The sequence below is a fragment of the Nerophis lumbriciformis genome, linkage group LG10 (genome assembly GCF_033978685.3).
Source record: "Nerophis lumbriciformis linkage group LG10, RoL_Nlum_v2.1, whole genome shotgun sequence".
NCBI lineage: Eukaryota > Metazoa > Chordata > Actinopteri > Syngnathiformes > Syngnathidae > Nerophis > Nerophis lumbriciformis.
The window spans coordinates 54,841,057-54,863,068 of record NC_084557.2 but is presented as its reverse complement, the minus strand read 5'-3'; the positions used below and the strand labels follow the sequence as shown (position 1 = coordinate 54,863,068).

General features: G+C 42.1%; 1 protein-coding gene across 1 annotated transcript; it reads right to left on the bottom strand.

The window, feature by feature from the left end:
• Nucleotides 1–507: 507 nt before the first annotated feature.
• pus7 (pseudouridine synthase 7) lies at nt 508–21,843 on the bottom strand. The gene is made up of 16 exons (XM_061969368.2): nt 21,717–21,843; nt 20,156–20,431; nt 19,999–20,083; nt 19,505–19,624; nt 19,306–19,447; nt 13,968–14,079; nt 12,129–12,206; nt 11,943–12,071; nt 11,748–11,873; nt 11,624–11,685; nt 11,395–11,555; nt 6,123–6,249; nt 5,948–6,049; nt 2,344–2,473; nt 1,178–1,269; nt 508–1,115 (listed from the first exon to the last, which is right to left on the bottom strand). Exons 2-16 carry the CDS (start codon nt 20,419–20,421, stop codon nt 979–981), a joined length of 1,869 nt encoding a protein of 622 aa, XP_061825352.2. The 5' UTR covers nt 20,422–20,431; nt 21,717–21,843; the 3' UTR covers nt 508–978.
• Between the last annotated feature and the right edge of the window lie 169 nt (nt 21,844–22,012).

Below are 22,012 nucleotides of genomic sequence, written 5' to 3'. Positions count from 1 at the left end.
CATTCCAAGTCTTTTCTCTTCCTAGTGAACACACACACACACACACACACACACACACACACACACACACACACACACACACACACACACAAGACACACAGAGTGTAAAAGGCAATAAAGGTAGAACAAATAATGGCGACTCAACACAGCAGAGATCCACTCGAATTTGAAATTAGTGATGAACATTTGGGAAACCTTTTGAGACAACCACAATGTATCCCAGCAGACAACTGCCATGTGTTCTAACATGCAACTCATTAATGAGTGTAATTGCTGGTTCTCATGAGCAAGTTGATGAATCCCAGTTTCATCAACCCCTGATCTCGTTAATGTGGTTTTAAAGAATGGAATATCAAGGCTACGCACAAAAGGGAGGAAAATAAAGTCATATAATTACAGGAATAAAGCGATCATCTAAGACCAAGCCAACATTTTACAATAATGAGAATAAAATAAAAACTATTTACCACTAATAAAGTCATAATCATTCAAGAAAGTTGTCATAATGTAATAGCAGTATTAAAGACATTTGTTACAAGAACAAATCAATATTGTTGGAGGAAAACAAACCAGTCTTAATTCCTATAATTGGATTATTGTTCAGTCTTTTCATTGCGGACCTTTCTAACACCATTTGTTGTCCATTATAAAAATGTCAACATTTCCTCACTTTCAAATGAAAATATTTGTGAATCTGAAGTAAAAACAGAAAAATAGACTTGACAAGGATTTTAATTTCTCTCAAGGAGGAACACATACTTACATTCAACTCAATGTTATTTTGAAAAAAGCTCTCAAATGACAGCTCAAACATAATCCTTTTCTACACTGATGTTATTCAAAGTTGTTTGAAAAAAAGAAAATCTAAAATTGGTTAAAAGAAGAAAATGTCCACCATGGTATATACCCAGTTCATTAGGTACAGCTGCACCATTTCATTGAGCCCTAATTAGCTTGTGCACCTGGCCTTGTCTCCCCTCAGTTGAGCCAGGTGGTGTTGAGCTGCGTCTGCTTTTTGATGCTGGTGTCCAACTTCAGCACCTCTCGGATGGCCATGGTGGCGTAGGTGGAGGGAGGCAGGGAGAACTCCAGCCGCAGGGCTCGGTACTTGCCCTCTGCAAAGAGCAAGAGCAAGAGTCGGTCTGACACATCACACTCAAACATGGCCAACACTCACCTTTGTTAAAGACCGGAGCTGCCTTCTTCTCCATCTTCTCCAAGTCAGTGTGCACCAGAGAGATCTTTGGGTCGTCGTAATCGATCACCTCCCTGACACATACATGACACTTGTGAAGTGAAGAAGGAACACTCATGTGAAGTGAAGAAGGAACACTCATGTGAAGTGAAGAAGGAACACATGTGAAGTGAAGAAGGAACACTCATGTGAAGTGAAGAAGGAACACTCATGTGAAGTGAAGAAGGAACACTCATGTGAAGTGAAGAAGGAACACTCATGTGAAGTAAAGAAGGAACACTCATGTGAAGTGAAGAAGGAACACACATGTGAAGTGAAGAAGGAACACACATGTGAAGTGAAGAAGGAACACTCATGTGAAGTGAAGAAGGAACACTCATGTGAAGTGAAGAAGGAACACTCATGTGAAGTGAAGAAGGAACACTCATGTGAAGTAAAGAAGGAACACTCATGTGAAGTGAAGAAGGAACACACATGTGAAGTGAAGAAGGAACACACATGTGAAGTGAAGAAGGAACACTCATGTGAAGTGAAGAAGGAACACTCATGTGAAGTGAAGAAGGAACACTCATGTGAAGTGAAGAAGGAACACTCATGTGAAGTAAAGAAGGAACACTCATGTGAAGTGAAGAAGGAACACACATGTGAAGTGAAGAAGGAACACACATGTGAAGTGAAGAAGGAACACTCATGTGAAGTGAAGAAGGAACACTCATGTGAAGTGAAGAAGGAACACTCATGTGAAGTGAAGAAGGAACACTCATGTGAAGTAAAGAAGGAACACTCATGTGAAGTGAAGAAGGAACACTCATGTGAAGTGAAGAAGGAACACACATGTGAAGTGAAGAAGGAACACACATGTGAAGTGAAGAAGGAACACACATGTGAAGTGAAGAAGGAACACTCATGTGAAGTGAAGAAGGAACACTCATGTGAAGTGAAGAAGGAACACACATGTGAAGTGAAGAAGGAACACACATGTGAAGTGAAGAAGGAACACACACGTGAAGTGAAGAAGGAACACTCATGTGAAGTGAAGAAGGAACACACACGTGAAGTGAAGAAGGAACACACACGTGAAGTGAAGAAGGAACACTCATGTGAAGTGAAGAAGGAACACACATGTGAAGTGAAGAAGGAACACCCACCAGCTGACATCACTGGGTCTGATCAGGACACGTCTGTAAGCTCCCGCCAGAGAGTAGTCCTTGATTTGATGTCGCATGTTGTCCACATCCAGCCCGTCTGCGCTCAGCAACTCCTTGTAGCCCTTGCCCACTGACACACACACACACACGTATTAACATGCAAGTGTTGCCCAGTGACACACACATACACTCTGACATGCAAGTCGTGCCCACTGACACACACACACACACACACACACACACACACACACACACACACACACACACACACAGACATGCAGGGTTCCCTGGATAATCACAGAGTTTATGTTCCAGATCGTTGGGTAGTAGGTGAATTTGACACTATTTATTTTACAAATCATATGAATATTATCAGGGATGTCCTGATCTGCTACTGATATTGTTCAGACATCAACAAAATAACAAATATCTCAAATCAAACAGTATGCTTACAAAGCTTGACTAAATGTCCTCCAAAAAACCCGCAGGGTTATTTTTTCAGTGAAGTCATTTAGAAAAAGGTAAACATGGTAGCCTACTCGGAGCCAGCAGCTACACCACAGCACTGATTAAATAATACTGTAGTCTAAAACACATCTGTCCATATAAAAAATATGAAATTGTTGTTGCTTATTACTGACATATACAAAGTAGCCGGCTAGAATCAAACGTGTCTGCATCATTCAACCGCATCATGAATCATTTGTTGAGTTTCATCAATTATTTTGACCGCTAGGTGTCGCCAAAAACTAATTCCCACTGCGCTTCAATTTAATTAAAGACAACACCAGTCCTTTTTTAGGCTCATAGTGATACATACTTTAGGCTCATAGTGATACATACTTTAGGCTCATAGTGATACATACTTTAGGCTCATAGTGATACATACATTAGGCTCATAGTGATATATACTTTAGGCTCACAGTGATACATACTTTAGGCTCATAGTGATACATACTTTAGGCTCATAGTGATACATACTTTAGGCTCATAGTGATACATACTTTAGGCTCATAGTGATACATACTTTAGGCTCATAGTGATACATACTTTAGGCTCATAGTGATACATACTTTAGGCTCATAGTGATACATACTTTAGGCTCATAGTGATACATACTTTAGGCTCATAGTGATACATACTTTAGGCTCATAGTGATACATTGGTTGGAGTTTTTCACACTTACTATTGTTCTGTCTGAGTAATTTCACTTGCTTAAGCATTTTCTAACAAAATAATATGTGCTAATTTTGTATCATATCAGAGGTGAAAAGTTGTATTGGGACAAGCCTAAATATGACATGTTTTTAAAGTCTCTACAAACACTTCCTGTGCTCTTCATACACTTGTCACCTGAATGAGTGTGTACTTCATGAAATGTTCAAATCAGCGATGCACTGTAAGTCATCATCAGCATTTCTTGTTATTCCTTGCATGAAAATGCATATACACAAACCACGTACAGTTCACACTTTCAGTATTTTGGTTTCTTATACATCAGAAAGGAGCAGATGGAAGAATATTCTAACATTTATCTGCCCCCTTTTTTTAACACAAATGATTTGAGATGACTTTATTATCACTGTTCCCTCCACCAACATACTTTTTCATTTTCCTTGAAGCATTTTCACAATGACACGTCCAATCAAAATCAAAACTCAGTTTGATATAATTCCAGTTGTCTCTTTTTCTAACTCTTTTTAAATTCAAAAATATTCTTGCAACTTTTGAAGTCTTTCTTTAGAGAATTCCTTGCTTTCACAGCAGCAACAGACAAGCACATTTCTTTCAAATCTCTTGGATGTTTAAAATCATACTTCTGTGGTTCTCATCTTCAGACGTCAACACCAATAACTTCTGGAAGAACTTTATTTCTAGCTTTGAACATCACTAATAGAGGATGCAATTCTACAATGTCTTTCAGTTTGAATAATCCTGACTTAATGAAGAGTGCATTTGTGTGCTCTCTGTATCCTACTTTAAAAATAATACCAATTGCTCTTTTCTGTAAAAGAAATAAAAGCATTATGTTTCTGTGATATGTATTTCCCCATATTTCTGCTCAATCATTGAAATAAGGCAGAATAATTGAGCAAAATAACATTCTCATAGTATTATACGGGAAACTGTATTTAACCTTGTTCAAAATAAAGCAGCTTTTAGATTTTTCACACACAATATTTGAGCTTTCCATCTCAACTTTTCATCAAGAAATCTGACTTCAGACACCTTCTCAATTTTCACATTGTTTATGGATAAACTAACTTCTACCTTTCTTTTATGACTGAATAGCCCACAAGTGAACCGCAAAGTGCAGAAGGATCACTGTACAACGGTCGTGTCCCTCCAAGTCCCTGCTAATGAGCAGCAAATGTTAGAAAAATCCATCATCTCCTTCCTTCGTTTGCTTCACTTCAGAGGAAAGATTGCCAAATTTTAAACACAGCCTTCGCTACACATCTTAAAATAAACCTCCGACATACACTAATCTGAAATTTGATCTTTTCATTTTTCTTCAGTAAATCAGGCATGGGATTTGAACTGAAAATAATCCGGGGGTCTGGTGGGCGTACAAGAAACATCTAAGGAAGAGAATCTCTATGCTATCTTCCACTAGTTGTTTTAATTTATAAATATTCTCTTCTCCGACTCTCTCCTCATCATTTGGGATGTCTATCTTGCCTCTGATTGGCCTCTCCTTAATGTTTTGCCCTAATCTTAACCAATGGTGACTCATCATAGTAAAAAAAAAAAGGTAAATGGGTTATACTTGTATAGCGCTTTTCTACCTTCAAGATACTCAAAGCGCTTTGACACTACTTCCACATTCACACACTGATGGTGGGAGCTGCCATGCAAGGCCCTAACCACGGCCCATCAGGAGCAAGGGTGAAGTGTCTTGCTCAAGGACACAACGGACGTGACTAGGTTGGTAGAAGGTGGGGATTGAACCAGGAACCCTCAGGTTGCTGGCACGGCCACTCTCCCAACTGCACCACGCCGTCCCCAAGTAAACAAGCAACCAATCATGGATGTTCTTATAGGTCAACCAAGCAATCATCATTGATGTATATTTTGTCCCCTGCCCGTGGAGTTGCTTCGCTATGAAGCTTCCATTTTTAACTTCATTTCATGGAAAAGCATAGTTTTTACCACTGGATGATCAAAAACTGTACTCACTACAGGAAAACCCTAGTTGTTGGCAGGTATGGCAAAGAGACGGGTCGAGATTTTAACACACATTGTAGGTAGGAAAAAATGAAGAAAAACTTCAAATATATTTTTATATATTTCTACAGAGACTGAAAAATCACATGCCTGGTAAATATGCTAAGCTAGCATGATGTTGCTGTTAAAATGTGAGTGTGGTGTAATGGTATGCTAGTGTTGCTAACATCTGTCCCACTCCTAATGAGAAAGTGCTACATGGCAGAGTTACAGTCAAGTGCACACAATAGCAATTCTTCTAGACATTGAACAAACGCAGCTCATTAGCATTAAAGCGACTTAATAAAGAAGCACTTTTCAACCTGATTCCAGCATTAAGGCCAGATTTTGAAAGCACTCTGGCACTTCGATGTGCTGCACCAAGTGTCATTCTTACCGTGATGAGACGGGTAGATGACGTCATATCCAGGGAGTGGCATCACAATGTCATGGATGGAGTGGCTCTCTGCCTCCTCCTCTGACAGGATGTGTGCTTTGGCTTCAGGGGACCAGCACATTAGTGGATCTTTCCAGGGGTTGGGACACATCTTGAGCAATCAAAAAATACTCACTTCCTCGAAGCACCAGGTCACCTTCCACGGCTTTGAGTCCAAAAGCGTCGATCCTGCGGCTCACCATGGTGTTCCACATCACACTTTGGTAGCTGTGGATGTACATCAACCGGTTGTTTCGCGGGATCTGCACAAAAGAACGGAAAACATAGATGCAAAACATTCAACAGAATATTATGACTCTGTCTTAATTCAATTCAAATTAAAATAAATATATATATATATATTTGTATAAATATATATACAGTGGTGGTCAAAAGTGTACATACACTTGTAAAGAACATCATATCATGGCTGTCAATCATTTCTACAACTCTTATTTGTTTGTGATGTAGTGATTGGAGCACATACTTGTTGCTCACAAAAAACATTCATGAAGTTTGCTTCTTTTATGAATTTATTATGTGAGGGTCAAAAGTATACATACAGCAATGTTAATATTTGCTTACATGTCCCTTGGCAAGTTGACCTGCAATAAGGCGCTTTTGGTAGCCATCCACAAGCTTCTGCTTGACCACTTGACCACTAAATTGCTGCAGTTCAGCTAAATGTGTTGCTTGTCTGACATGGACTTGTTTCTTCAGCATTGTCCACACGTTTAAGTCAGGACTTTGGGAAGGCCATTCTAAAGCCTTCATTCTAGCTTGATTTAGCCATTCCTTTACCACTTTTGAGGTGTGTTTGGGGTCATTGTCCTGTTAGAACACCCAACTGCACCCAAGACCCAACCTCTGGGCTGTCCTGAAGAATTTGGAGCTAATCCTCCTTTTTCATTGTCCCATTTAAAGCAACAGTTCCAATAGCTGCAAAACAGGCCCAGAGCATAATACTACCACCACCATGCTTGACGGTAGGTATGGTGTTCCTTTTCTCCTCCAAACATATTGCTGGGTATTGTGGCCAAACAGCTCCATTTTGGTTTCATCTGACCACAGAACTTTCCTCCAGAAGGTGTTATATTTGTCCATGTGATTAGCAGCAAAGTTTAGACGAGCCTTAAGGTGTGGCTTCTGGAGCAAGGGCTTCCTTCTTGCATGGTCGCCTCTCAGTCCATGGCGATGCAAAACTCTGACACCTGTCTTCCAGCAGCTTCCAATTCATTGCAGACCTGCTTTTTGCTGGTTCTCGGTTGACTCTTGATCATCCTGACCAATTTTCTCTCAGCAGCAGGTGACAGTTTTCTTCTTGATCGTGGCAGTGACAAAACTGTGCCATGCACTTTATACTTAACAATTGTCTGCACAGTAGCTCTTGGGACCTTAAGCTGCTTTGAAATGGCTCCAAGTGACTTTCCTGACTTGTTCAAGTCAATGATTCCTTTTTTCAGATCTGTGCTGAGTTCCTTTGACTTTCCCATTGTGGCGTTTGTAAGTGAGTCTAATGACTGCATCACATATTTAAATGTGCTCAGAGAAGTCAACAATCATAATCACTCACATGAAGTGAAGAGGCCATGAAGCTACTTTGATTTCATTGGAACTTTTCTACATCACCAACATTGATCATGTATGTTGCTGTATGTATACTTTTGACCCTCACATTTTCAGTAGACCCATAATAAATTCATAAAAGAAGCAAACTTCATGAATGTTTTTTGTGAGCAACAAGTATGTGTTCCAATCACTACGGGGACGGCGTGGCGAAGTTGGGAGAGTGGCCGTGCCAGCAATCTGAGGGTTACTGGTTCAATCCCCACCTTCTACCATCCTAGTCACGTCCGTTGTGTCCTTGAGCAAGACACTTCACCCTTGCTCCTGATGGGACTGGTTAGCGCCGTGCATGGCAGCTCCCGCCATCAGTGTGTGAATGTGTGTGTGTGAATGGGTGAATGTGGAAAATAGTGTCAAAGCGCTTTGAGTTCCTTAAAAAAAAGGTAGAAAAGCGCTATACAAGTACGACCCATTTACCATTTACCATTACTACATCACAAAAAAATAAGAGTTGTAGAAATGATTGACAGCCATGACATGATGTTCTTTACAAGTGTACGTACACTTTTGACCACCACTGTATACTTGTTCTGAGGGGCCACATAGAGCAGCACATGGCAAATAGCAAATAGTGGACTTTTTAGAAGCTGTTAATAGACTATAAAAACTAAGGGGTGCAGAAAAAAATCGATTTACATCCAAATCGCGATTATTTTTCATTCCGATTCTAAATCGATTCATAATTTTGAAACAAAGCAAATGCGGTGTAACATTTTAGCAGCTAACACAGATAATACAAACTAGGGGTGCACAAAAAAAAAGATTCACATCTGAATCGCAATTCTTATTCGTCTTGATTCTAAATCAATTCATCATTTTCAATAATCGATTTAATAAGTTTTTATTTATTTTTTAATATAAAAATACATTTTTTTAAATGTGTTTTTAGGCCATCTCCATGCAACCAGAAGGAGCTGTGTTGAAAAAGTAACCTGTGTTGAAAAACTTTCATTACAAGTAATAAATCCATTTGAAATATAATGTGAGAATGGGTTTGAATGGAGAATTGCTTCTAAATGTAATTATTACACTAAGGATCGGATCAAGTCATGATTGCAACCCTAATAAAACTGAAAAAGCAAACAAATAGTGAATACACATCAAATAAAGCTAAACAAATGCTAAAATACTCAATCAGGAACATTACTAGAGGATAAAATAATAAATAAATAAAAATACTAATACCATTTTCTGAAATACTACAAAAAAATGATAGTGCAAAGGAATCTCACATTGGGTCCTAAACTTGCTCCATATGAAATGTGCTTTGAGAGACAATGTTTTGGTGAATTGCAACTACATGAAAGTAGAAAGGCATGGCCGTAGACAACCACAAGGTACCCCTACCTGCCGGCAGGGATGTCAAACTCATTTTAGCTCAGAGGCCGCATGGAGGAACATCTATTTCTACGCGGGCCAAACTGATCAAATCATGGCACAATCATTTTAAAATAAAGACAACTTCAAAATAGTTTTCTTTGTCTTACTTTGGCCAAAAATAGAACAAGCACATTCTGAAAACGTACACATTACAACCAATCCTCTTGACAAAACACTTCAAGTTAGTTGAAAATTATGTGGAAAAAAATTGGTGCAGTTTCAAAAACACCATGAACTTAGACTTTGTCTCACTCATTCATTTAAGCACTTCCTGTTCATCATTCTCATGTTGGCAGTTCACCATTAAAGACATGTTCGGAAAAGCAATCAAGTGTTTCCTCAAACTGCCGCATCGGTTACATCTGCAACTGCCACAACACATTCATTTATCATCATTCAAATATTACAATTAAAATATAATCAAAACAATGATGAAAATTACACCATAATAGTCGTATTAAAGGTAACAAAACTACAAACTTAACCGATGTAAACATGGTAGATTTAAGTATCAAATAACATTTTAACAATGGAGTTCAGAGTGCACATTGTGCTGTCAACCAATTGTGAGCGCTGCACGGAATTTTAACTCCAAAGATGATGGTCTTGTTGACTTACCGTATTTTCCGCACTATTAGCCGCACCTAAAAACCACAAATTTACTCAAAAGCTGACAGTGCGGCTTTTAACCCGGTGCGCTTTATATATGGATTAATATTACGATTCATTTTCATAAAGTTTCGATCTCGCAACTTCGGTAAACAGCCGCCATCTTTTTTCCCAGTAGAACAGGAAGCGCTTCTTCTTCTACGCAAGCAACCGCCAAGGTAAGCACCCGCCCCCATAGAACAGGAAGCGCTTCTTCTTCTACTGTAAGCAACCACCCGCCCGCGTAGAAGAAGAAAAAGCGCGCGGATATCACCGTACGTTTCATTTCCTTTGTGTGTTTACATCTGTAAAGACCACAAAATGGCTCCTACAAAGCGACAAGGATCCGGTTCATGAAAAGACGCAATCTCTCCATCCGCACACGGATTACTACCGTATTTCACAGCAACTGATATTCCTGTGAACCGCACTGTGGATACAACGGGAGCACGTACGGTGAATATTCGCACCACAGGGAATGAGAAGTCATCTTTCACTGTGGTTCTAGCGTGCCATGCTAATGGCCAGAAACTTCCACCCATGGTGATATTCAAAAGGAAGACCTTGCCAAAAGAGACCTTTCCAGCCGGCGTCATCATCACTCGAAGGGATGGATGAAGAAAAGATGAGCGAGTGGTTAAGGTAAGTTTAAGTTTACGCGAAGAGGCCGGGTGGCTTTTTTCACGCAGCTCTGTCCATGTTGATATACGTATGTTTGTGATTGCACATTTGCGTACATTTTGGGAGTGAACAGAGTTGTTAGAACGCTGGTTTTTAATATATTATTAAAGTTTGACTGACCTATCTGACTGTTTTTTTGACATTCCTTTAGCGCAGTTAGATGCGGCTTACAACACCGGGCGGCTTATAGGTGGACAAAGTTTTGAAATATGCCGTTCATTGAAGGCGCAGCTTTTAACCCAGGGCGCCTTATGGTGCGGAAAATACGGTAAGTCTTTGCACCTTCCTGTTTCCTTATTTGATCTGTTGAGTGAATCATTTACAATTAAAGGTGTTGTGTGTCGCTACGGCAATAGTCTGCTACCAGCCACACCATTGGTGTAGCAGCAGCCAATCCAGACTGAGTTTAAAGTCAGCTGACATGTCATTCTTAAACAGTGTGATGTGGGTTACACTGGAATTGTTATTGCGACATCCAGTGGACACGTTTAGAACAGCAGTTTCTTTCATCCAAAAATTGCAGCTAATTTTTATACTTAGCAAACTCAGTTTGTGGGCCGGATTAAACCTGTTGGCCGTACGTTTGACACCCCTGCCCTACAGACACCTATTAAACCTGTTGGTGGGCCGTACGTTTGACACCCCTGCCCTACGGACACCTATTAAACCTGTTGGCGGGCCGTACGTTTGACACCCCTGCCCTACGAACACCTATTAAACCTGTTGGCGGGCCGTACGTTTGACACCCCTGCCCTACGAACACCTATTAAACCTGTTGGCGGGCCGTACGTTTGACACCCCTGCCCTACGAACACCTATTAAACCTGTTGGCGGGCCGTACGTTTGACACCCCTGCCCTACGGACACCTATTAAACCTGTTGGCGGGCCGTACGTTTAACACCCCTGCCCTACGGACACCTATTAAAGCTGTTGGCGGGCCGTACGTTTGACACCCCTGCCCTACGGACACCTATTAAACCTGTTGGCGGGCCGTACGTTTTGACACCCCTGCCCTACAGACACCTATTGCTTGCCAACATGAAAGACACTTGGGCTACTACGAAAAACTAACCAGTCCAAACGCAGTGACGATGTTCTTTTTGCCAAACTTGGAGAGGCCTCGCAGCAGCTGGCCCTCCACGCAGCGCTTGTTGGGAAGCTTCTTCAGGGCCGCCTCTGGATCCTGAGTCTTGGCCCACTCCTCCCTGCAGCGGACCAGGAACTCCTTTTCCGCTGCGTACGACACAAAATGCTAGCGAACAAAAACTCCCATCACGGGAGGACGGACGACGACTTAGTACCTCCGGGTCGAGGCTTCAGAATCAAATCCACCACTTGGTTCCAGTCATTCTTCAGAATGGCCCTGTGAGTCAGAGGAAGAGCGTTTAGCACGTAGCGTGAGCAGCGTCCATGCAACACCTTTACCTGCCAACTTGTTGCGTGGGCACCGCTGTGGTGCCGAAACGCTGCATGCCGTAGTAGTTGATAAAGCCCGTCTGTTTGAGGGACGTCACGGCTTGATGCACCTGCTCGTCGGTTCCTGAGATGTTTCTGACGTACAGACGTTGCATTTGAAGTGCTCGGGTTGAAATAAAGCTAATGGTTGACAATCATACATACCTGATGATCACAGTGAAGTGGTTGCCCCGCAGCTCCCCCAGCTTCAGAGGGTGATTCTTGTAGGTGAAATTGCCGAGCTTGAGGTTCATGAGGCACTTGTTGAGGTGGGCCAGCCTCTCTGCTGTGATCCTGCAGTGACAGAGAAGGTTTTCCCCTGCAAGATGCCTCGAATACAAACACACTCACTTGAGCACTGCGATCTCCTGCACCGTGATGGCTCGCTTGTCCTTGGTGCCCATGTAGGAGAACATGTTGGGTCTGAGCCTGGGAACACACTTGGTGAAGTCAAAAGAGCGCAGGCATGCACAGGTGTTCTAATAATAAAGCTCTGGAAAAAAATGCAGGTCCGTGTTTTGTAAATGAAGGTGATCGATCGTATCATGTTCTGCTTCAGTCCTGTAGGTGGCGGTAGTGAGTATAGTGGTTGAAAATAGCAAAATATCAATACATTTAATTCAAATATATTGGTCAGATTGTGTTTGGAAAAAAAAAATATATAGAGAGCTTGAAAATAGCAAAAAAAATATTTAAAAAAAGCAAGAGTTAAAGAAATGTTTACAGTCACATACAGACCCTTTCCAAAATAATTTAATATTGTGGGAAAGTGTAGTTATTTCCATTTAACTTCCATAGATTATAGATTCAGGACCCACAACATAAACAATTTCAAGTATTTGGTTGTTTATTTTTTTCATAATTTGGGCCTCCAGCTCACAAAACCCACGAAAACAGGATTTCAAAAAATGAGAATACTGTGAAGAAATCAGGCCAAATTTGACAGGGCATGAATGTTTGAAAGTGAGTGTCTCACTATACTCAGCTACTAAACTCAAAGCACCTGCACAGCTTGTCATTCAATTGCTTGACTTTGGTTGAATTGTCTCAGTTAGGGTCAATATGAGGAAGACTGCAGACTTGACAACTGCCAGAAGACCACCATTGAGACCCTCCACAGGATGTAAGTTCCTAGCTCAGGAGGTTCACAGAGTGCTGTGTCCAAGCATATCAATGCAAAGTCTAGTGGAAGGGCAAAATGGGGCAAAAGAAGAAGCTGACTGTGGGCTTCTGCTGATGATAAACAGAAGATTCATCAATCTGGCAGAGATCCAGAAGAAGCGGAATGAGGCGGGAGTCACAGCTTCAAAACAACGACACATTCAGACCATACTTTGATTGACTTGATGTAAACCTCATTTCTTTTTTTCTGCAAAAACTGAGAAGTAAATTGTGATTTTTTCACAGCATTCTCATTTTTTGAAATCCTGCTTTTGTGGGTTTTATGAGCTGGAAGCCCAAATTAAGTAGAAATAAACAACTAAATACTCGTTTAAGTTGTGCACCCTGAATCTAAAATCTATGGAAGTTTAACGTTTTGAATGGAATTATGGAAATAAATACACTTTTCCATGATATTCTAATTTTTTGAAAAGGGTCGAAGTAAAGTACATGATTTCATGCAGTTTATACAAATATAATACCGGATCCCTGCAAATATTGTATTTACTTACTCAACTGCAGAAAACATCAGTCATTTATCAGGGTGGAGGCCTCTTTATTTATGCTACAGGCACATCTCAAAAAATTAAAAATATTGTGTAAATATTTGATTTCAGGAGTTCAAAGACAGACACAAAATGAATAAATATTGAACTTCAAAATTTCATAATACTGAATTATTTTTTTAACTATTTGTAATCTATGATCATCAAAATAATTAAGAAATTAAGAACCACATTCAGAGAGAGATTTAATTCTGTGTGTAGTGAATATCAGAGTTTAAACAACTGAAATAAATTCACTTTCAAAAATATATGATGAATATTCTAATTCATTAAGTTGTGCATATGTAAACAATCAATCATTTATTAGATTTAGAAAACAATTTCAAAACAGTCATTGAAATACTATGTTATGATCAAATTAAAAGTAAATATGTATAATATAAATTGTTAATAATTTATGAGTAGCATGAAATAAATACAATTCATATTTCCCCCAAAGACATCAATTGAATGAAGTTGCTACCTGAGGAACTTTGACAGCAAATTGATGGCATCCATTGTGTCCTTGTTCTCTTTGTACAGGACAAAGTGGCAAAAGCTGCCCCGGTTTTTGGGCCAGAAATGTTTCCTTGGTGCTTTTATGGGGAGACAGACAAAATACAAATGAAAACAACCCATCCAGCTTCCAGTGGAGACATTTGTGGCAGTGTTTGATTACACATACTAGTTCAACCCTCTTGTGAATACATCACACTTTATCTTGTTATATGACAGAAATTGTTCATAGAATCACAAAACCGGCTCCATAGAACTTACCCACAGATGTTTTCACCTCTATCCCAAGAAGAGCAGAATATAAAACAGGATAAAAGAGCGTTACTAAGAAATGAGGCTTGTAAGTGAGGGCAAGAGCCACATGCATGAGTCCACCGTTGGACGCTTGCTTTTCAATGGATTTCAGGACATTTGAAGGGCATTCATAGAGGGCATGATGGTTCAGGCCAAATGTGGACTGGAATACCTCATGCAAATGTCTTATAGTCATGCACTGGGACCTACGGTGGTAAACATGCAATGACACAGAAGAACCTTTCAAAGAAAGCCGGTATTTGACCACAATTTTTTAGAAAAATCATCTCCTAAAGTTGCGAAAACCATTTTAAATGTGAGGCCCAGACATGCAAGTTCTTGACAGATCTCAGTTCCGCAAGGAAAGGTAAGTCTTTGGGCCTGATCTATAGTAAGATCCAAATACAAGGCACTAAACAGCGTGTGTCAGCTATAAAATTGTGTGTACAATACGTCTAATATTATGATCCTGTATGATCTATTAAGACTGCATGTGCAATTGACAACTGGTGCAGACCGGCTAATTTAAACAAGGTTTTTGCATGTACTACACAGCTTTCACTATGGAGACACTCATTTATTGCACATTCATGTTATCATGCTCCTACCCGTGGTGTTTCGCTAGGTTTTGAGACATGCAGCGGACATGTACCACTTTTTATGGGCATTTTGCACGCAGGCGTGCGGTGCATCTACGACAGAACCTATTTGGAAAATTTGTTAAATATTTGTAAAAAATATGTTATTTATTATCACTCCACCCTTTTCCGGGCGAGAACCATGGACTCTGACTTGGAGGTGCTGATTCTCATCCCAGTCGCGTCACACTCGGCTGCGAACCGATCCAGTGAGAGATGAAGATCCTGGTCAGATGAAACCATCAGGACCACATCATCTGCAGAGACCTAATCCTGCATCCACCAAACCGGATCCCCTCAACACCCTGACTGCGGCTAGAAATTCTGTCCATAAAAGTTATGAACAGAATCGGTGACAAAGGGCAGCCCTGGCGGACTCCAACCCTCACTGGAAACGTGTACGACTTACTGCCGGCAATGTGGACCAAGCTCTGACACTGATCGTACAGGGAGCCACAATCAGATAGTCCGATACCCCATACTCTCTGATCACTCCCCACAGGACTTCCCGAGGGACACGGTCGAATGCCTTCTCCAAGTCCACAAAACACATGTAGACTGGTTGGGCAAACTCCCATGCACCCTCAAGGACCCTGCTGAGAGTATAGAACTGGTCCACAGTTCCACGACCAGGACGAAAACCGCACTGTTCCTCCTGAATCTGAGGTTCGACTATCCGGCGTAGCCTCCTCTCCAGTACACCTGAATTGACCTTACCGGGAAGGCTGAGGAGTGTGATCCCACGATAGTTGGAACACAACCTCTGGTTCCCCTTCTGAAAGAAAGGAACTGGTCTGCCAATCCAGAGGTACCGCCCCCGATGTCCACGCGATGTTGCAGAGTCTTGTCAACCAAGACAGCCCCACAGCATCCAGAGCCTTAAGGAACTTCGGGCGGATCTCATCCACCCCCGGGGCCTTGCCACGAGGAGCTTTTTAACTAGCTCAGCAACCTCAGCCCCACAAATAGGAGAGCCCACCACAGATTCCCCAGGAACTGCTTCCTCATAGGAAGATGTGTTGGTGGGATTAAGGAGGTCTTCGAAGTATTCGAGATCAGCAGAACACCATCCTCACCATACACGGTGTTGACAGTGCACTGCTTCCCCTTCCTGAGGCCTGGTGGTCCAGAATCGCTTCGAAGCCGTCCGGAAGTCGTTTTCCAATCACTTCCTCCCATGTCCGAGTTTTTGCCTCTGCGACCGCTGAAGCCGCACACCGCTTGGCCTGTCAGTACCTGTCCGCTGCCTCCAGAGTCCTATGAGCCAAAACAACCCGATAGGAGTCTTTCTTCAGCTTGACGGCATCCCTCTCCGGTGGTGTCCACCAGCGGTTTCTAGGATTACCACCACAACAGGCACCAACTACCTTGCGGCCACAGCTCCAATCAGCCGCCTCGACAATAGAGGTGCGGAACATGGTCCACTCGGACTCAATGTCCAGCACCTCCCTCGTGACATGTTTAAAGTTCTTCCGGAGGTGGGAATTGAAACTCTCTCTGACAAGAGACTCTGCTAGACGTTCCCAGCAGACCCTCACAATGCGTTTGGGCCTGCCAGGTCTGTCCGGCTTCCTCCCGCAGCCAACTCACACACAAGGCCGCAAATCCGATGACACAACTACAAAGTCGATCATGGAACTGCGGCCTAGGGTGTCCTGGTGCCAAGTGCACATATGGACACCCTTATGTTTGAACATGGTGTTTGTTATAGACAATCTGTGACGAGCACAAAAGTCCAATAACAAAACACCACTCGTGTTTAGATCCGGGCGGCCATTCTTCCCAATCACGCCTCTCCAGGTTTCACTGTCGCTGCCAACATGAGCGTTGAAGTTCCACAGTAGGACAAGGCAATCACCTAGGGAAGCACTTTCAAGTACTCCCTCGAGTGTATCCACAAAGGGTGGGTACTCTGAACTACACAAACCACAGGCAGGACCCGTCCCCCCACCCGAAGGCGGAGGGAAGCTACCCTCTCGTCCACTGGGTTGAACGCCAACGTACAGGCTTTGAGCCGGGGGGCAACAAGAATTGCTACCCCAGCCCGTCGCCTCTCACTGCGTGCAACGCCAGTGTGGAAGAGAGTCCACCCCCTCTCAAGGGAACTGGTTCCAGAGCCCTTGCTGTGCGTTGAAGTGAGTCTGACTATATCCAGCTGGAACTTCTCCACCCCGCGCACTAGCTCAGGCTCCTTCCCCCCCAGCGAGGTGACATTCCACGTCCCAAGAGCTAGCTTATGTAGCCAAGGATCGTACCGCCAAGTGCCCTGACTTCGGCTGCCGCCCAGCTCACATTGCACCCGACCTCTATAGACTCTCCCATGAGTGGTGAGCCCATTTGAGGGGGGACCCACATTGCCTCTTCGGGCTGTGCTTGGCAGGGCCCCTTGGGGACAGGCCCGGCCATCAGGCGCTCGCCATCGTGCCCCAACTCCGGGCCTGGCTCCAAAGGGGGGCCCCGGTGACCCGTGTCCGGGCGAGGGAAAACTGAGTCTCGGTTGTTGTATTTTCAAAGAAGTCTTTGAGCTGCTCTTTGTCTGATCCCTCACCTACGACCTGTTTGTCCTGGGAGACCCTACCGGACAACATAGCTCCTGGGATCATTGGGACACGCAAACTCCTCTACCACCATAAGGCAGCTCAGAGAGGAGTATATACAATGATCTTACGGTCAAACATTGCACTTATCAAAGTAGTCTTTTTGCCCGCCTAACATTTTGCAGAATCAAATGCCCAAACATAGAATCTCAACGCATTAAGGACTCAGTCTGGTTTTTTTTTTATACTAAGTACGACTGCAAAAGAAGCCAAAGAAAGTTGCGTTGCCAGCACTTAGATTAAAAAAAGGCCGAGAAACACAATCAAATTCAAGAAATGTCCCTCCCATTCTTTCACTGCTCAGCGCTTCAATGAAGGTGATGTTCAATCATCATTCATATGTATTTCACATTCTTTTATGCATGTAAAACTATAATTATTCCCTATAAAAATAGTTGATATTTTGGGGTATCTGAAGCGGATTCATTGGATTTGTATTATTTCAAATAGAAAAAATTGCTTAGATTTTTGTTGTATTTGGTCACACCTTTCGGAACGGATTCACCACTCTACTTTTTTGTCTTTATGTCCTGATGTTAACAGTAGTCATGTTTGTCTTGCACAGTGTGACAGTTAACATTTTACTTAAAGGACATTTCTCCCTTTTTTGACTTGTAACTGTTACAATGTTGGAGACACAAGGTTCATGGCGAGTTTCCACAGTTTTGAATGCCTCTGAACATTATTTGTGTCCCTTATGTGGCCATCTACCGTATTTTTGGGAACAGCTGATGAGCGGGTCTATTTTCATACAAAAGGTGCACTAGATTATATATAAGACACATTAAAGGGGTCATATGATTTTTTTTCTACACATAAAAGACTTCCTTGTGGGCTACATAACATGTAATGGTGGTTCTTTGCTCAAAATGTTGCATGGATGATGTTTTACACACCATCTTCAAGTCGCTTTCTGACAGTCTCTTCAGGATGTGCCCTTTTGTTGGCAGTCTTATTTACGTGCCTCCACTTCGACAGCGTCTTCTCCCCGTCATCTTTGTTGTCGTTTTTAGCGCTTCACACTCTCCTTGTACTGAAGTTTGTGTCAAGTGAGCGTGCCTCACTCTGCACGCAACGCAGACAGAATGAGCAGAGAGACTTCCGTGTCAAAACATTAAGGATTACAAAAAGGCGGTATTGTCTCAACACATACCTCTTTTTAAAATATACCGAGATAATTTGTAATTCTGCTATACCGCCAGATTTTTGAGCGCCGTGTGTAATTTTCTATATTCACAATAAAACATTAAGGTTTTGGTGTTGCTTGCTTACGGGTTCTTGCTAGCATCATTTATTAAACAGGCGTCAACTTGCAGTACACACGCATCTCTTATGCGTGACAGCCATCTACTGGTCACTTATTACACCATGTAGCGAATAAAATTGCTTTGAGTTCGGTAAGCACAACCAGAATGAATATGTACATCGGGCACACTGTAGATTTTTGAGAAAATTTAAGAATTTTAAGTGCGCCTTATAGTCGGAAAAATACAGTATATACTATTTCTTTATTTGCAACCGTGTCTGAAAAAGAAAAACAATAGTGGTGCTGTTCATCTTGAAGATATACATTTAATAGTGAACATTTTGGAAAGGGTAAGGCGTTTCATTTGCAATCTAAAGGGAATGCTTGTTACTTGGAAAGTAGGTTATAAATGTGACCGTGGAGCAAAATGTACACCTAAACATATCCAATACACAAGAAGTGTGTTAAATGTAGATTAGGATGATCTTTAATTCAAATGAGTTGATTTGAGCAATTCAAACCTTCACTGACCTGCCAGAGCTTTCTTCCCAGCAGCATGGTAGGCCACTATGAACCTGCGGCCCTCTTTCTCCTCCGTCTTTGTCTCCAGCCCAGGAAACTGACTTTTGATGGCTTTGTGCACCTGTGTCCTCTTGTCCTTTGAATCGTCCCCCTACAAATATAGACAGACTGCTTAAAGCACACAGGTGGAAAGATCCAGAGAGCTTACCTCGATGGAGACGGAGCTCTCTTTGTTGGTGAAGAGCTGAAGATCCCCGAGCTGCTTCTTCTGCTCCTCGGTTAAAATGTCGCTTTCAGTCGGCGGCTTTTCTTCTTCTGTTGCTTCCTCCTGAGGGGATAAAGACAAGGACAGAAACACATAGGTTCAATCTATTCCACAATACTCCATCTTAGGCTATTCAACTGGCAGCCTGTGAGCCAAATCAGTCCTGCTAATTCAGTTCCAAACGCTTTTGCAGCAGATACATAAAAACACCAGAGAACTGTTGAATACAGGAATTTTGGACGAGTATTTTTGCAGTAGGGCTTTAAAAACAGTAACTTGCTCCTGTCATATACAGTGGAAGATCTTTGACTAGCATTTTTGCAGTAGGACTTTAAAACAGTAGAGCACTCATGTCATGGAGGATCTTTAACTAGTTGTTCTGCAGTAGGCGGATAGCCCTGCTCTACGTGGTGGCGAGCGTTGAGACTCCATCTTACCTGAGCCTCTTTGGGAATAGTGAGGTCATCTAAATGAACGATCTTCCCTTCTTTGCTGATTTCATTCACCACAAAATCAGAATACCTGATTAAACAAACAAAAACTAATGAATCAGTGTGAAAAAAGTCAAACATTGGCCGAGGGTGGAGGACAAACCTCTCCTTGAGGATTCCAGAAAAGCCCTGGTGGTCACTGACATACTTGCAGATGCCCACATCCACCTCAGTGAGGCCATGCTTCATCATGTCCGCAAACGTCTCACCCTGCTCTTCATCACCACTAACTTTGCCCTCGTCCTCCTCATCTTGCTGCTCCTCGACTTTTGCTCTCTTTGCTAGAAGGTCTTGTTCCTCCTCATCCTCAGGACAGCCTCTCTTCTCCCCAGACTGGACTGGAACTGCTGTGGGATTTGTCTCATCCATGTTGACAAAACTGGGACACAAGAACATTAAGACAACAATATAGATCTTTCTTTGGCAGCTGGTCTGCAATTGTGTGAAAATACCACAATACATTAATGCAGAGTTTTTCAACCACCGCGCGTGAGATACAATCTGGTGTGCCTTGGGAGATGATGTCATTTCACCTATTTGGGTTAAAAATATTTTTTGCAAAGCAGTAATTATAGTCTGCAAATGATGTGTTGTTGTTGAGTGTTGGTGCTGTCTAGTGCTCGGCAGAGTAACCGTGTAATACTCTTCCATATCAGTAGGTGGCAGCCGGTAGCAAATTGCTTTGTAGATGTGGGAAACAGCGGGAGGCAGAGTGCAGGTACAAAGGTGTCTAATGCTTAAACCAAATATAAACAAAAGGTGAGTGCCCCTTAGAAAAGTCATTGAAGCTTAGGGAAGGCTATGCAGAACAAAACTAAAACTGAACTGGCTACAAAGTAAACAAAAACAGAATGCTGGACGACAGCAAAGACTTACTGTGGAGCAAAGACAATGTACGTCCGAACATGACAATCAACAATGTCCCCACAAAGAAGGATAAAAACAACTGAAATATTCTTGATTGCTAAAACAAAGTAGATGCGGGAAATATCGCTCAAAGGAAGACATGAAACTGCTACAGGAAAATACCAAAAAAAGAGAAAAAGCCACCAAAATAGGAGCGCAAGACAAGAAGTAAAAGACTACACACAGGAAAACAGTAAAAAAGTCCAAATAAGTCAGGGTGTGATGTGACAGCTGGTGACAGTACACCTACTTTGAGACAAGAGCTATAGTGATGCATGCTTGGTTATGCTTTTAAAGTCCTATCCATCCATCCATTTCCTACCGCTTATTACTGTCAACCGAGTTTCGTTTTTTAATGATTTCTGCTGGTGGTGTGCCTCCGCATTTTGTTAACGCAAAAATGTGCCTTGGCTGAAAAAAGATTGAAAAAGACTGGATTAATTTATATGTCTACTTTTGGACAGCCCTAGGTGTGTATATATTGTAGCGTACACAGGAAGTAACATTGTAGTGCTTCAACGATGTAAATAATACAACACTACATAAGCATACATAGGGTTTCTCCTTAAAAATGGTTGTTTTAGTGCAAAACACAGAGCATAAATAAGCCTAGCCACTTTTTTGTGAAGTTTAGCTATCAACTTAAGCACTGCAGCGACTCAGTTAGCAAAGATGCTAACGCATATTAGAGCACAATGTTTGCTATGGCTAATAAATAATGGACGTACGAGGCCAGTTAACGGAATAAAAACACTCACCTGTTGTGTACCTGAAGATATTCACTAGTACAACACTGAGGACCACTCGTCTTTTTACGTGTGTGTGTGTGTGTGTGTGTGCGCGCATGCGTATAGTCACTACTTCCTTGTCCTGCCCATAACCCCGCCCACTCGCACGCCATTGGTCAAAGAGCTGACAAAGAAGGTCGGTCAAAGCGCGCGTAATCAACTTTAAATGGAGTCACGTAACAGCTTTAATGAGCAAATAAGTCATCAACACTGTCGGTGTGCTACTTTACGAGGCTTTCATGCTCATTTGCATTCACCGATGACCA